Raw genomic sequence first — 12,500 nt, 5'->3', positions numbered from 1 at the left:
CAGCAGAGCATGAATGCAATACCAGTCCAATTTGAGTACCTTCTAAACCTAGTTAATTTATAAGATCATGCATTTTTTCATTATACTACACTCTACATTTTTTAATGATTTACTTGTACATTCATGTTAATAAACTGAGTCCACTTACAAAGAACTTTTATCCAGGTCGTTTCATTTACCAGGGGTACTTTTAGATTTTCTGTGTGGTTTTAATCAAAAACCTGTGTCTTTATTAATTTCTCCTCCTACATGTAGTTGTAAGCATGTGCTTAATCAGGACTCCACAGAGTACAGTGTGGGAAAAAATTGTAATTCACAATTGTACACAAATTTCCATCTACTGAAATTTGATACTTCCCAATTGGTCAACGTACTACGTCAGCAAAATGCAAAATCAAGGGATTTGGAGCATTATCTAAAAATAAATTGGTAACAGCAACTTACAAAATATTATATTAAATTATAAAGTATTAAAGTTCAATTGTTCGGTATAAAAATTTTTTGTAAGTGTAGTCCTGAGAAGGACTGTTTGAGATTGACTCCACAGCTAGAGTACACTGTGGGATAAAATAATTTGTACTTCTCTCATCACTACTGAGTAATATTGGATCAGAAAGAAATGACCACACCATGTAACATTAAGTGAACCAGATATAGAGATACAGTTGTGTTTCCCAAAATTAAAAACGCCTTGCTTTATCTTGTTCTCTACAACACAAATATGTCTAATAAATAGTTAAAATGATGAAGAATATCGCAGATTATAATAATAATGTTATTCTGGCCTGGGTTACTCGAAGCACAGTTAACGTTAACCAACATTAAATACCATGGAAACCTATAGGTTTTGATACCTCTTAACCATTGGATAGCGTTAACCAGGCTTCTAGCAACTGACCCCTGGTATGCCCTGTTTGTTATTATTTTTGTTTTGTTTTTTTTTCTATATTGTTTTTTGCTTGAATAATTAAAATTTACAGTCACCAGCAGGCATATTGTATCAATATTATCATCTCATAAATTGTTCTATGAACAAACCCATTGCACATTGCAAAGCAATGTTACCGGTACATGCAGGAAAGTTTTAAAGCGGATTGGACTGGTTTTATTCTCAGGTCAAGCAAAAACCAGCTTTATAAAATAATTTGCAAACAACAACTTGCTAAAATGTGTCACATCAGTGCTCTTGATAGTGACCAAGATTTTGAAACAATTTCCCCTTCACAAAAGCCTTGTGGACCAGGTCTGTATATACCTTCCGTCCATTCAAAATTAGGGAGCGTTCAAAAAAACTTAGGGGGAGGAGGAACTGATGAGAAATTGGGGAGTCCCCCAAAAACGGAGGAAAAAAAGGGGGGGTGTTTGAAAAATATAAACACTCTCAAGGGGGGTACTGTACATAATGAAAACAAAAATTGTCATTAGCCAATGTGAAAAAACAATTTAACAAAATGTAATGTTCAAGAGTGTAAAATGGGGTTGACAGGCCTGCAAGAGTCCCTGGTAGGTGGTGGTCTGGTTTCCTTTTTCTTGGTCATAATTTTGCTCTCTTGAGTACATATTTGAATGGACGCCTCTTTTATGTGCTTCCAGTAAGATTTCATTTAGTAATGGTTTTTGATCTATGACACTTGAGATTTGGACCTTCACACTACTGTGATATTTTTGTCTTTCAAGAAAATAGGTCGTCTTGATATATTTTTAGTTTCTCGGTGTTGAGTTCCTCTGCAGTAGGCCAGGGTTTTCGTTTGAGGCCAGAAAGCTGGATGTTTCGTCAAGCAGTTTCCAATTCCTGTCCAGTAATTTGATGCCAATATTTGAGGAGTTTGTTTTATTATTATTTTTAATTACAATTTTTACAGAGACTTTGAGTGAATGCCAGCCTTATCCTTGGCTTTCAGAAACACTGGAAAAAGCGTTTCTGAGTGTTCTATTTAAAAAATTTCCCAGGGGCATGCCCCCAGACCCCCCTAGGTAGCATGTGCCTTCGGTGAGCATCTTACTTATGTTTCCCTGGGTGAGGATAACAAGTCATAGGCCCAGTCCACATAAATAACCCAATGGTCCATGGAAGTCAGCTCATCCACTGGGGGCATCATACGGTGTTTGAAGTGTCAATGGGTTAAAGAACCCACACGCTGTTTAATTAATTAATTAATTAACGAGAGTAGTGCGTGGATTCTGGAATGCAGTGGTCCACTCTGTTGAGCCACAGATTATGGCATTAGCTTGTGGTAACTCTGCCTGTAAGCCGCTCAATTAAATAGTTTCAGTGTACATGGTATACATGGCTTTTCTAAAGACAACAATAATAACAAACTTGAGTTCCTAACTTTTTGGAGAGCTTTCAAGAAGTTTAGTGCATCTCTAGTTATTTTTTAATTAATGCTGTCTGAACTTTTAAGCTCACCATGACAGGCACAGCTCAAATACATGAACAAAAAAGTTTTGTTCCTTTGCTCAACATTTACATGTATTAAAACCTGTTTAGCCTTTGATAATAGGAAAACATGTTGGACCAAACTTTGTAAAGAAATTTCCTATACAAAGACTGCACAGTCGTCAAAATATTGCTGATGCCATGTACAGTCTTTCTTGCCAGTGGTGCTTTAGCATTCATAACATCAAATACATTGGTAGTAGATGGTGGCAGCTGGACGACAGGACCTGTTTCCATGGCGACAATGAAGGCTCATAGTAAATTGTCAAGATCAAGCAAAGATGGTGAAAGTGTCTCGCCTTGAAAACTGATGTTTGTAATCTTAAGACTGACATACACTTATGTTGACTCTTGAGGATAATCCAGGAGTCTCCTAGATACAGAACAAACTTCCGAGTCCATACAGGAGACCAAATCTTCCAGATAAAACCAGCTATAGACCTAACTGAAACATTGATTAAAGGTAACGTTAGGCCTAAAAACGCTTTTTTTTTAGGTCTAATTAGGCCTAAGGTTAGGTTTACCATCTGTTTTGGTAAAACAGAGACCTGTAACCTGAGACCTTTGTTTTGTACCTGCCATATGACTTGCAATAACAATGACAAATGTGGTAGTTTGTCTGGACCGTAGTAGAATGCTTTGTGCTTGGAAAAAAAAGTACAAGCCAAAAAGATTTTGGGAGATTTTTGCTTCATCCAAGTTTTCTCTCTTGTACTTTCGGCTGCACAAGTACACATAAATCACAAAAATAATCAAAAGTGACTTCAGGTGCTACTTGTGATCAAGTTGCCTGGTCAAAATGCATCAGGATCCCCACCCTCCTGAGACAGACATTGAGATCAAATGCCCCTATCCTTGGGGTGAGCAATTTAAAACAATCCAACATTTACTATGGAAAGAAATTTCAAATGTCCTACTTTGGGTTTGTGCAACCTCATCCCCAGGATCTCTCTTCTTCCCTTCTTGGGAGAAGCGAGACCCTGGGAACGAGGTTGTGGGTTTGTGAAATTTTAGTTACTGGTACACGCAATGCTAATTTAACACACATTTTTCGTTCAACTGTTAAATAAGGCCAAAACACCCTTTTTTTTTTCCATTATTGATCAAGACCATCAGATTACAAAACTGGCTACAACATTCAAAGTGAAATTAAAATTACACTGCATATCACACAAACTAAATTTGCCTGGTTCAAGTCAAGTTTAAAGGAACCCAGGAATTCAGATTGAATATCATGTTGCGTGTGGATCAAAGCAACTCTTAACCCCTGGGGGGGGGGGGGGGGTATTCCTGAATATTTAGGATAGGTTTGTGCTGTCAAGGTTCTCAAACCCTGACCCTATTGAAGAGTAGAAAATCGAGATTTAATACCCTTTTTAAGGCCCATACAAGCCATAAAGGTCCCATTAAAATTGCTTTGTTAATCACTCACTGAAGAAATGTACCCATTAAACTTGAAAACGTTTATTCAGGCGTGTAATACAGTTTTAATAGACCATATCTTTTTCCTTTTGCACATTGGGGTGGATACTGCAATTTAGTGACCCCATCTAAGGATCACAATACCAAAAAGGATGCCGTGAGTCCCTCAAAAACCCTACCCTATCAGGCGGCACATACTGATACCTTTCTCATGCTTTCTGCCATCTTTAGAAACTTGAAAGCCAGTGCTTGCTCCCAATTCTACTCTTGCCCCAAGTGGGGACAGGACCCAAAGTCAAAATCAGTCAAATGCACCATCCCCAGGGGGACAGATTGTTGTTCAAAAGTGCTTCAATGCCCCTATAATTGACTGGTGCATTACTAACAACTCATGAAACATAGGATACATTTCTGACAAAATGATATGGCAAGACACCAGGTTTTGTTTTCTTTCTTCCAAGTTTTTTAAAGTTCAACGAGAAATAATGCGAATTAAACCCAAAGACCACAATCGTCTAACACTTTAGGTTGACAGCCAAAAATGCACACTTCTTAACGGGTTATTTATCACCAGGTATTTCCTTAGTTTTGGAAATAAACGCGGCTTTCTCATTTTCAGCATCAGAAATTCTTGCCGATTTTGGGGTTCAATTGTTGAAACTCGAGCACACTTACAAAAGAGCTGACTTATGTCACTTCTGCATGCGCTGCAAGACTATTTACCACCTGGTGACAGTATGTAGTGCACTTACAGTGCATCACCACAAGAAGCCTTCCTGTATTAGCTATTGATTTCTACACTACAGAATTCTGATTAGTACAGATGGTGAAGAATGTTGCAAACTTAAGAAAAACCACATAAAACAAAGTTTCATGAGGTACAACATTAGTTGACGTTTTGTTCACACAATGGTAACACTAGCCTGATTCTCAGACAGTCCAGGTCACTCGTGTCACGCACTCTTAAAGGGAGAAGAGTTGTGACACGAGCAACCTAACTGAGAATCAGGCTATGGTAACACTAGTGTTACATCAAGTTCTAGTGTTCTGTGTTTCTGTAGGGATTCAAAACACCAGAAAGGCTGCAGTTGCCTTTCCTAAAATGAAAAGTTTAATCAATCAATAATATTATTGATACAACTTGCACCTAAAGGCAAAACTTGCACCTAGAGGCAGTGCAACCCAATGGTTAGGGTGCTTACCTTGAAACCTGTTCTAACCACTTGCTGAATTTGATCCTGGTTGTGCTTGGTTTAACTTCTAGGATACACTTGTAAATAGCCAACTGATTTCCCTTTAACTAGTTGGGATTCTTAACAATTATTGTTGTTGTCAGGGGTTTCATTAGGAACTGGTCACTGGTGGTATACCACCACCTATGTTGTCAGAAATTTGCCTCTCACCACCGGCTACTCTGCCTTGATTTTCACTCAAACGCTTGTAAAAGACAAGAGTGACCACTGCTTACATTGATTAGCCCAGTAATCTAATTCAAAAGGTATTGGAACCCCTGTATTGTTGTGTGTCATTGGCCCTGAAAGGCTACTACAGGAAGGGGTCAAGTATATAAACTATATAACCATTAAAGTTGAAATATTTAAATAATTATTGCTCTGAGTTGTACGGGTACATAATGTTTGAAAAACCCCCTCCCAGCCTCATTCATATAAACAGAAGGCTGATTAATGACAGATTACTTTGGTGTCTCCTGTTTGCATTTTTTAATAATTATACCAAATAATAATCATAAAATTTATAATTCGCAAATTCAATAAAATTTTCAATTGTGCGTAACAATAATCAGATAATAAAGTAAGATCTATGACAAAAGAGGCAGGATAAAATAAAATTAAAAGTGTAAAATAGTCCAAAGATACAAACAATAATTTGTCTTAAGCTAAAAATACTATGTTACAGACCCTACAAAATACAAAGCTATGATAACAAGAGGCTATGGGTAGCCAGCACTTTGTTCAAAGGAATTTTAGCCGATTGCCTTTAAAATTCCCAGTATCTCAGTGATTTTTTTGTTACAATATCTTGGTCAATATCCAGTTCATTTCCATAGTCCAAAGACTAAAGTTTACGTTCCGTGACCCAACCACATGGTCAAGTATGATTGTAGAATAGGTGTTCATGTTTAAAACTGCTGTTAAGATGCTCTACAACTTTCTACGACGGAAGTAAAAATTTTTTTTTTAATACTGGGAGAATAGTGCGATGACCAGATGTTGCATTGCATGCAACGAAAACACAAAGACTTGTTTCCAGTCATGCACATAATTCTTCAATACACATTTCCCCATTAATCTGTCATAATAGTCTTCTGTGGTTTAGTCAGTGGTCATTGTGATTGCCTCTGAATGAGGACATAACAAGAATCCTACTTGGGCTGTTTTCTCCGAAAGTGTCTTAGAGGTAAATAAATCTTACGCATGTATACACAGCCAAATAGCAACACAGAAAATTAAAAAGTCCAGATTCCAAAAACGGAGCTGAATGCTGTACTTTGTACTAATAATGCCAAACGAAATAGTGTGCTTTTAAGGACAGTGCCTACTAATTCCAAGGTATTTTTGTGCGGTTTATGAATATGCAAGAAAAGCAGATATTAATAAGTGTTACTGAAAATCCGAAAAGAAAATTGGGGGGAACCACACGAATTTCAAAGATAATTAATTAACAGTATTAATGTTGTTAACGGCAAATAATTTAAAAATAAAAAGCACTGTATGGAGTTCTTTTCCAAATAGAAGCTTAACCCATTGACACCTCAAACATCCTAGCATTTAGGTGGTTTTTGGTTCCTCTACATATTCTTTATGGGGAAAAGGAGAAAAACCAAAAACTACCTATATCAGTCTTAATTGACCCAGAAACCATATCAGAGAAAAAAGAAACACAAGACTGAAGCAAAGTAAGCTATTTTAAAATTTAAATTGTACATGCATATATTTTTTAATTTTGAGAAAAACCGTTTTCCCCATACAAATCCTTTTTTTTCTATTCTTGCATAATGTAGTACAGTACTGATACTCATATATTGAGCTTGAGCGACCTGTGGTTACTCCCAATTTTCTTTTTGGAAACTAAGAGAACACCCTGAGTTCTAATTCACCGCATAGTTTTAACCCTCGCAAAAATATCCCAGTATTTTGCACCTATCCCAGGGTAGCGATTTTGATCATACGAAGGACATTTGACACCTTCACTTGCTACCGGGTGGGGATTTTGACCAATTAGTTTGTCCCGGGGGTGGGGAATTTGAATTTTTTTTTTTATGAAAATGTCCAAATTCCCACTGCATGCCCAACCCCCTTTCTCAGGCTTAACATTGATAGGTGCATTAGTAAGCACCACCGATAGGGAACCAGGCTGAGAGTATCTAGAGATGCACATAACCTATGCACAAGAACAATAGTAGGAGCCGTCCTTAACTTACCCTATATAAATGCATATAAATGCACCACTTTTTACCCTTTTTTACCCTTAAAGGCATCAACAGAATTGGGGGATCTATTCTAACTTCAAGTGGTAAGGCATTCCACAGCTTCAGTGCTGTGCAAGTAAAGGACCTATCACCAAGTGTTGCTTTAGATTTAAAACAAATCCATTGCATTTGATTACACATTTTTACTTCGAAGCACAGAATGGGGCTTTTCCATTCCCCTCATTTCTGCAATTTTTTTAACCCCTTTTGGGACTTTCATGTACCATACTGGATCTCCCTCCTTTCTTCTTTTCTTTGCACGCAAAAAAAATGGAGAACCTGGGTCCTTCATCTCTTGTGGTCTGTGACTGCAAAAGGTTTTATAGCAACCAACTGCCATTGATTGAAGACGTTCATCTCTTTCTGGCTGTTGATGTGGGGTCTTCGAGTCAGGACCGGTCCAAACCAGTGTTTCAGAACCCGTTTCAGGGTGTCTTGTCAAACTGACATCTCCCCATCTCATACAACGGCTTTCCGTGGGTGACCGCTTGCCAAAGATCTGGCTGATGTATTTGTCAAGATTGGCCTGAAGCATGATTGGCATGCTGTCCTCTGAATCATTAGAATCCTTTCTTTTTTTCTCATGGGAAGCACTTTCAACTGAGCTGCCCTTATCTGACAGGGGACTGCTCGCGTTTTCGTTCTGGTAGCCTGTGTCAAAAAAGGTATTGTGAAAAAAATTTGCTAAGTCCGTTTTATTTTTGCACTGTATTCGCTTTCCGACAACAAGTCCCTTTGGCGATTCCAATGTTCAAAACCAAGAGAGGACAAACCTCTCTTGTCAAAACCCAATCAGATTAAATTAAATTAATAATATCTACTAGTCAAGTCAAGTCAAGTCCAGTCAAGTCAAGTCTTATTCTGATATACGCTTAGCTTTTGTGAAAAAAGATCACCAGCTAGTTTACAGGTATAACACAAAAAATAATAAACTTAAGTTGAGAAAAAAAAAAACCTGCAACAAGTAGCTAAAAAGATATGTTTAAAATTTGAAATTGAAATCTATTTACAGGACTAGATACAACTTATTCATGAAATAAAATTAAACTAATACCCAATTCACACCAACTAAACACGTTTAATTAAACCAGGTTTAACAAAATAAAAAATGAGCAACGGAAGGCTGAAAGACTGAATTTTACGTTGGGTTCGTGCAAGTTTTCTAATAGGGTCATTCCACAGTATTCCGACTGTTGTGGAGGGGAAATTTAGAGGCACAGATCTTGTTATAGTTTAAATAAGAATTTGTCCTTTACTTCTCATAACCTATTGAGGCTTAAGGTCATCTACAAAGCTTTACTTGCTGCTGTCCTGCTTTTCTCCAAAATGCATTTCTTAGATCATAGAGCTTAAAAATATGGCCGTTGCGGAGGGGAACAGAAAACTTGGTGTTTTGTTTGTTTTTAGTTTTATTAGCAGATTCTCTGAATTCTGAAATATTACCTAGAGTCTAGTAGGCTGATGCTTTTTCTCAATTTATATTAATTGAATACATCACAAGAGGAAACTTAAATAGTTACGGTTTTCTCAATGAAGTAGGATTTGAAAACAACATCTATTGTTGCAGAGGGGAAGTTGCGGAGGGGAAAATTTGTCCAATTTTCAGAAGATCATAAGCAAAAAGTTTAAAGCGAGTGATAACATCCACACTTTAATGTTTATACAACAGTTTCAAAATTTTGCTTTCAAATAAGTAAAGTTTTTCAACATTTTGCCCAACATTTGCACTGTGTCAGAAACAGTACTGTGATAAAAATTCAAAATCATGCATTAGTAATGCATACATGTAACCTTGTTAAGATTAATTGGCACAAAAACACCTTAAGATAATAAGTGATCAGAAAAACCTGACTGTGAGTTCATAAGTTCAATAATGACTACTGTTCCTTGAGTATTTTCAACATTAACAGAAAACAACCCTTCAAAAGAAAATCAGTGCATCTGGATATGACGGAACACTTTTTTAACTTGCTCATGCTCCATAATCTTAAATGGACTGTTGCCAATCAAATGAACGGGTCCATAGAAAACACAGCTGACATGAACATCAGCCACATCATCCCTTGTTGGCCAATTGAATATTTCACCTGCATCAGGACTAAGCCTAACCCTGTGCAGAAATTTGAACTGTGCAAACTGACCCTGAATTTGAATAACCCTGCCAAAGAAGTAACAGCTAACATAATCACCTGCATAATAATCATCTACTTTCAAGCCATTAGGAAGGATTGGTAATAATGAATTTCTGTGCAGTTCAAGGATCATGTAGCATCTTACATCAGAGATGCTCTGACTGTTGGGAAGAATCATAGGGCTTAATTGTGCTAACAAGACTTCTGGCATACATGCATTCAAAAACACCACAGTCAAAGTCATTTCTTTGGCTCGGGATTTCTCCAGGCTTGTTAGCAAAAAATGACCACTCTTAGATTTTCAGGTTACCATCAACCTCTTTCAGTAACTTGACAATTTTCTCGATGGCTCTATAGATTGCTGAAACACAACCTGGGTGCTGAATTTATGATAGAAAAATGATATCTCTTGTTAATGTAAACATCATAATTTTCAGTGAAATCATTATCAAAAGAGAATTTGTCTCCACAGAATTCCCCTCCACAACAAAATTTCCCCTCCACAACAAAATTTAATGAATCTCTCTTGGCTATGGTTTAAAAAATATTTTCTTTTCAAACATAATACAACTAACCCTTGACCTAAAATTAGAAGATTTGAAAACATGAAGTTGACTTTGTCATTTACAAGCGCACCAACAAAACTTGTAGGCTTCAAAACCTTGCAGAAGGGAAAAGAGCATCCAGAAGGCTGTCTGCAGGTGCCATACTGATAGAAATGCAGTTTGTCTAAGTTACTTAGTTTGAAGTAGTTTGTGTCCCAGACCAGTTAACTAAAATTGCTGTTTTCTTTTTTATATTCTACCAACATAAAACTTTCCCCTCTACAACAGCTGTTATCATTAGATATGATTTATGATAATTTATGCATAAACAACAATTCATATCAAACAATTCTAGCTGTTTTCAAATGCCTTATTTAACATGTTATCCATTTATCAGAAAATTGAGCAATTTAAGCAAATTTCATTTTAATAATATCTCGTCCAAATTACTTTGGAATGACCCAATAGTGTTTTTAAAAACCTTAAAAAACCGAATAGTTCTAAAAGAGTCAGGTATTGAGTACCATAATTTTGGTGCCGTGAACCTTCACGATTTTAGACCACAGGTTGTAGTGTTGGCCTTTGGCAGCTTTAAAATGTCGTTACCTCTTAGGTCATAATAACTATTTCTATGTGCGATTTACGGGTTAAATAATGTTAAACATACAGGGAAAGTTGCTTCTCAATTAATTAACGTACGCACATGTACCTTCACTCGTCAGACTTCCAATCACTGTCGCAAATCTGCCACATTCTTGCTCCCAAGGGTAGGTTTTGAGATAATTCTCTCTCAAGCGACGGGCGTTTTCATATCTCTCTCTCGGAGTCTGGCAGGAGAGCTGCTGGATACGAACCGCCCATTCCTCAAAATCGTTATCAGCTACAATAACGGTATCCCCACCTTCTACTTTTCGAAGAGCGTCGGCTATTCCGGTATTTTTCGAAACAAGCACTGGAATGCCGCTTGAAAGGGCTTCGAGAGCTCCCATACCAAATGATTCTTCCCGCGAAGGAAGTACGAAGAGATCCTGTGTCTTGAACATTTCTTTCAGGTTTTGCTGATCCATATATCGACATATGGTAAGTCGTTCTTTAGGAATTTTGGCTTCCTTTCGAAACCACTTTTCTAGCTTTTTTTGGGCACCACTCTGGGATCCAACGAAAGTCAAACGAAACATGTTTCCCAGAGACGCGACTGCTTTTGCAGCAATGTCGTAACCCTTGAGCTTTCGGTCTTCGTAAGCGGCTCGCCCACACACAAGAATATCAAACACTTCATCGTCATCAAGCTGTGCTAAACGCTCATCTGTTGGTTCATACAGAGGAAAGTTCTCCAAAATTCCGGGAGTTATGACCTCTATTGTAGTATTTGGGAGGACCTTTCTATACTTTCGCAAAAGTTTGGTGCCCACTGCTAAAACAGCGTCAGCACTCTGAGAAAGTTGTATTTCATCGTGATGCTTTTCTTCATTGTCGTCAATGGGATCCAGTGCACGAAGACCGTCACTACCTTTGGACGACTTGTATTTACCCAGGTCTGGGCAAAACACATGCAGCACTTGGACCCATTTACAGTTGGCCATCCGTACAATGAAGTAGGCAACTGGGCCAAATTTCCTCCCGTGTCCCACTACAACATCGGGATTCGGAAGGTCGGGTGGCGGAAATTTCAGCCAGTCATGGCGGTTTGGATTTCCGGGTAATTTTTCAGCCGTGAAGAGAGTAACTCCATTTTTTCTTGCGTCTTCTTTGTCCTTTTCATCGCCTTGAGCGACATAGCAATATACCTTAATATTACTGCACGTTTTCGCAACGTTGATTGCGAGCTGTCTATTCAGGGTAGATAACCCACCCTTTAAGGACTTCCACTCGTCGCACACAAACATAACTTTGATGGGTCGAGGGTTGACGTCGACGGTTCCGTCTTCAACGTGTGAACTACAGGCCATATTGAAGTTTCAAAACGAACGACAGCGCTTTGGAATTTGATACTCAAAGTTTGATGTTCATGGATTGAAAAAGATGGCCGGCAGTCACTCTGAACAACAACGCGATTTAATTTTCCCGGTCCACTTCATGTTGACCATATTTGGGCGTATGTCTACTTCAGTACTTCATGTATCCCTTACTATAGTGTTATTCGCCTCAGGCTCAGTGAATATTCACCGATAATCACTGAGCCTGAGGCGAATAATTGTTTTAGTATAAATACACAGGTGATTATTTCAAAAAAAGAGAAAAAAAAAACCATTTCAACACGAAATCATCTTCACTTACAGTGGCGAAACGACTACTGGCAGCCATTTTGTCCGTCGAGGTGATTATCGGCTGATAATCCGAGATAGCAAGCCAATGAGAGCGCCCGATTTTGCATAATCGCCTGTGTATTTATACTAATACATTATATTAGAGAATACATAACATACTTACCTATTTTGAGTACGCTGACTCACTGGATCGAGCACTCAAGA

General features: G+C 37.9%; 2 protein-coding genes across 2 annotated transcripts in view; one reads left to right on the top strand and one right to left on the bottom strand.

The window, feature by feature from the left end:
* LOC138059281 (peroxisomal 2,4-dienoyl-CoA reductase [(3E)-enoyl-CoA-producing]-like) overlaps positions 1-687 on the top strand; it is a 24,578-nt gene extending 23,891 nt beyond the window's left edge. The window contains exon 10 of the mRNA XM_068904851.1: positions 1-687. This exon is cut by the window's left edge and continues 1,484 nt beyond it. The gene's annotated coding sequence lies outside the window, so the exon portion shown is untranslated.
* Positions 688-5,568: 4,881 nt separating this feature from the next.
* Positions 5,569-12,062, bottom strand: LOC138059173 (D-inositol 3-phosphate glycosyltransferase-like). Its single transcript, XM_068904706.1, has 2 exons — positions 10,739-12,062; positions 5,569-8,003 (listed from the first exon to the last, which is right to left on the bottom strand). The coding sequence occupies exons 1-2, from the start codon at positions 11,976-11,978 to the stop codon at positions 7,486-7,488; spliced, it is 1,758 nt and encodes a 585-aa protein (XP_068760807.1). The 5' UTR covers positions 11,979-12,062; the 3' UTR covers positions 5,569-7,485.
* Between the last annotated feature and the right edge of the window lie 438 nt (positions 12,063-12,500).

The sequence above is a fragment of the Montipora capricornis genome, chromosome 8, assembly GCF_036669925.1.
Source record: "Montipora capricornis isolate CH-2021 chromosome 8, ASM3666992v2, whole genome shotgun sequence".
In the NCBI taxonomy this organism is placed as follows: Eukaryota; Metazoa; Cnidaria; class Anthozoa; order Scleractinia; family Acroporidae; genus Montipora; species Montipora capricornis.
The sequence above is the reverse complement of the archived record's forward strand: the minus strand, read 5'-3'. Positions and strand labels throughout refer to the sequence as shown.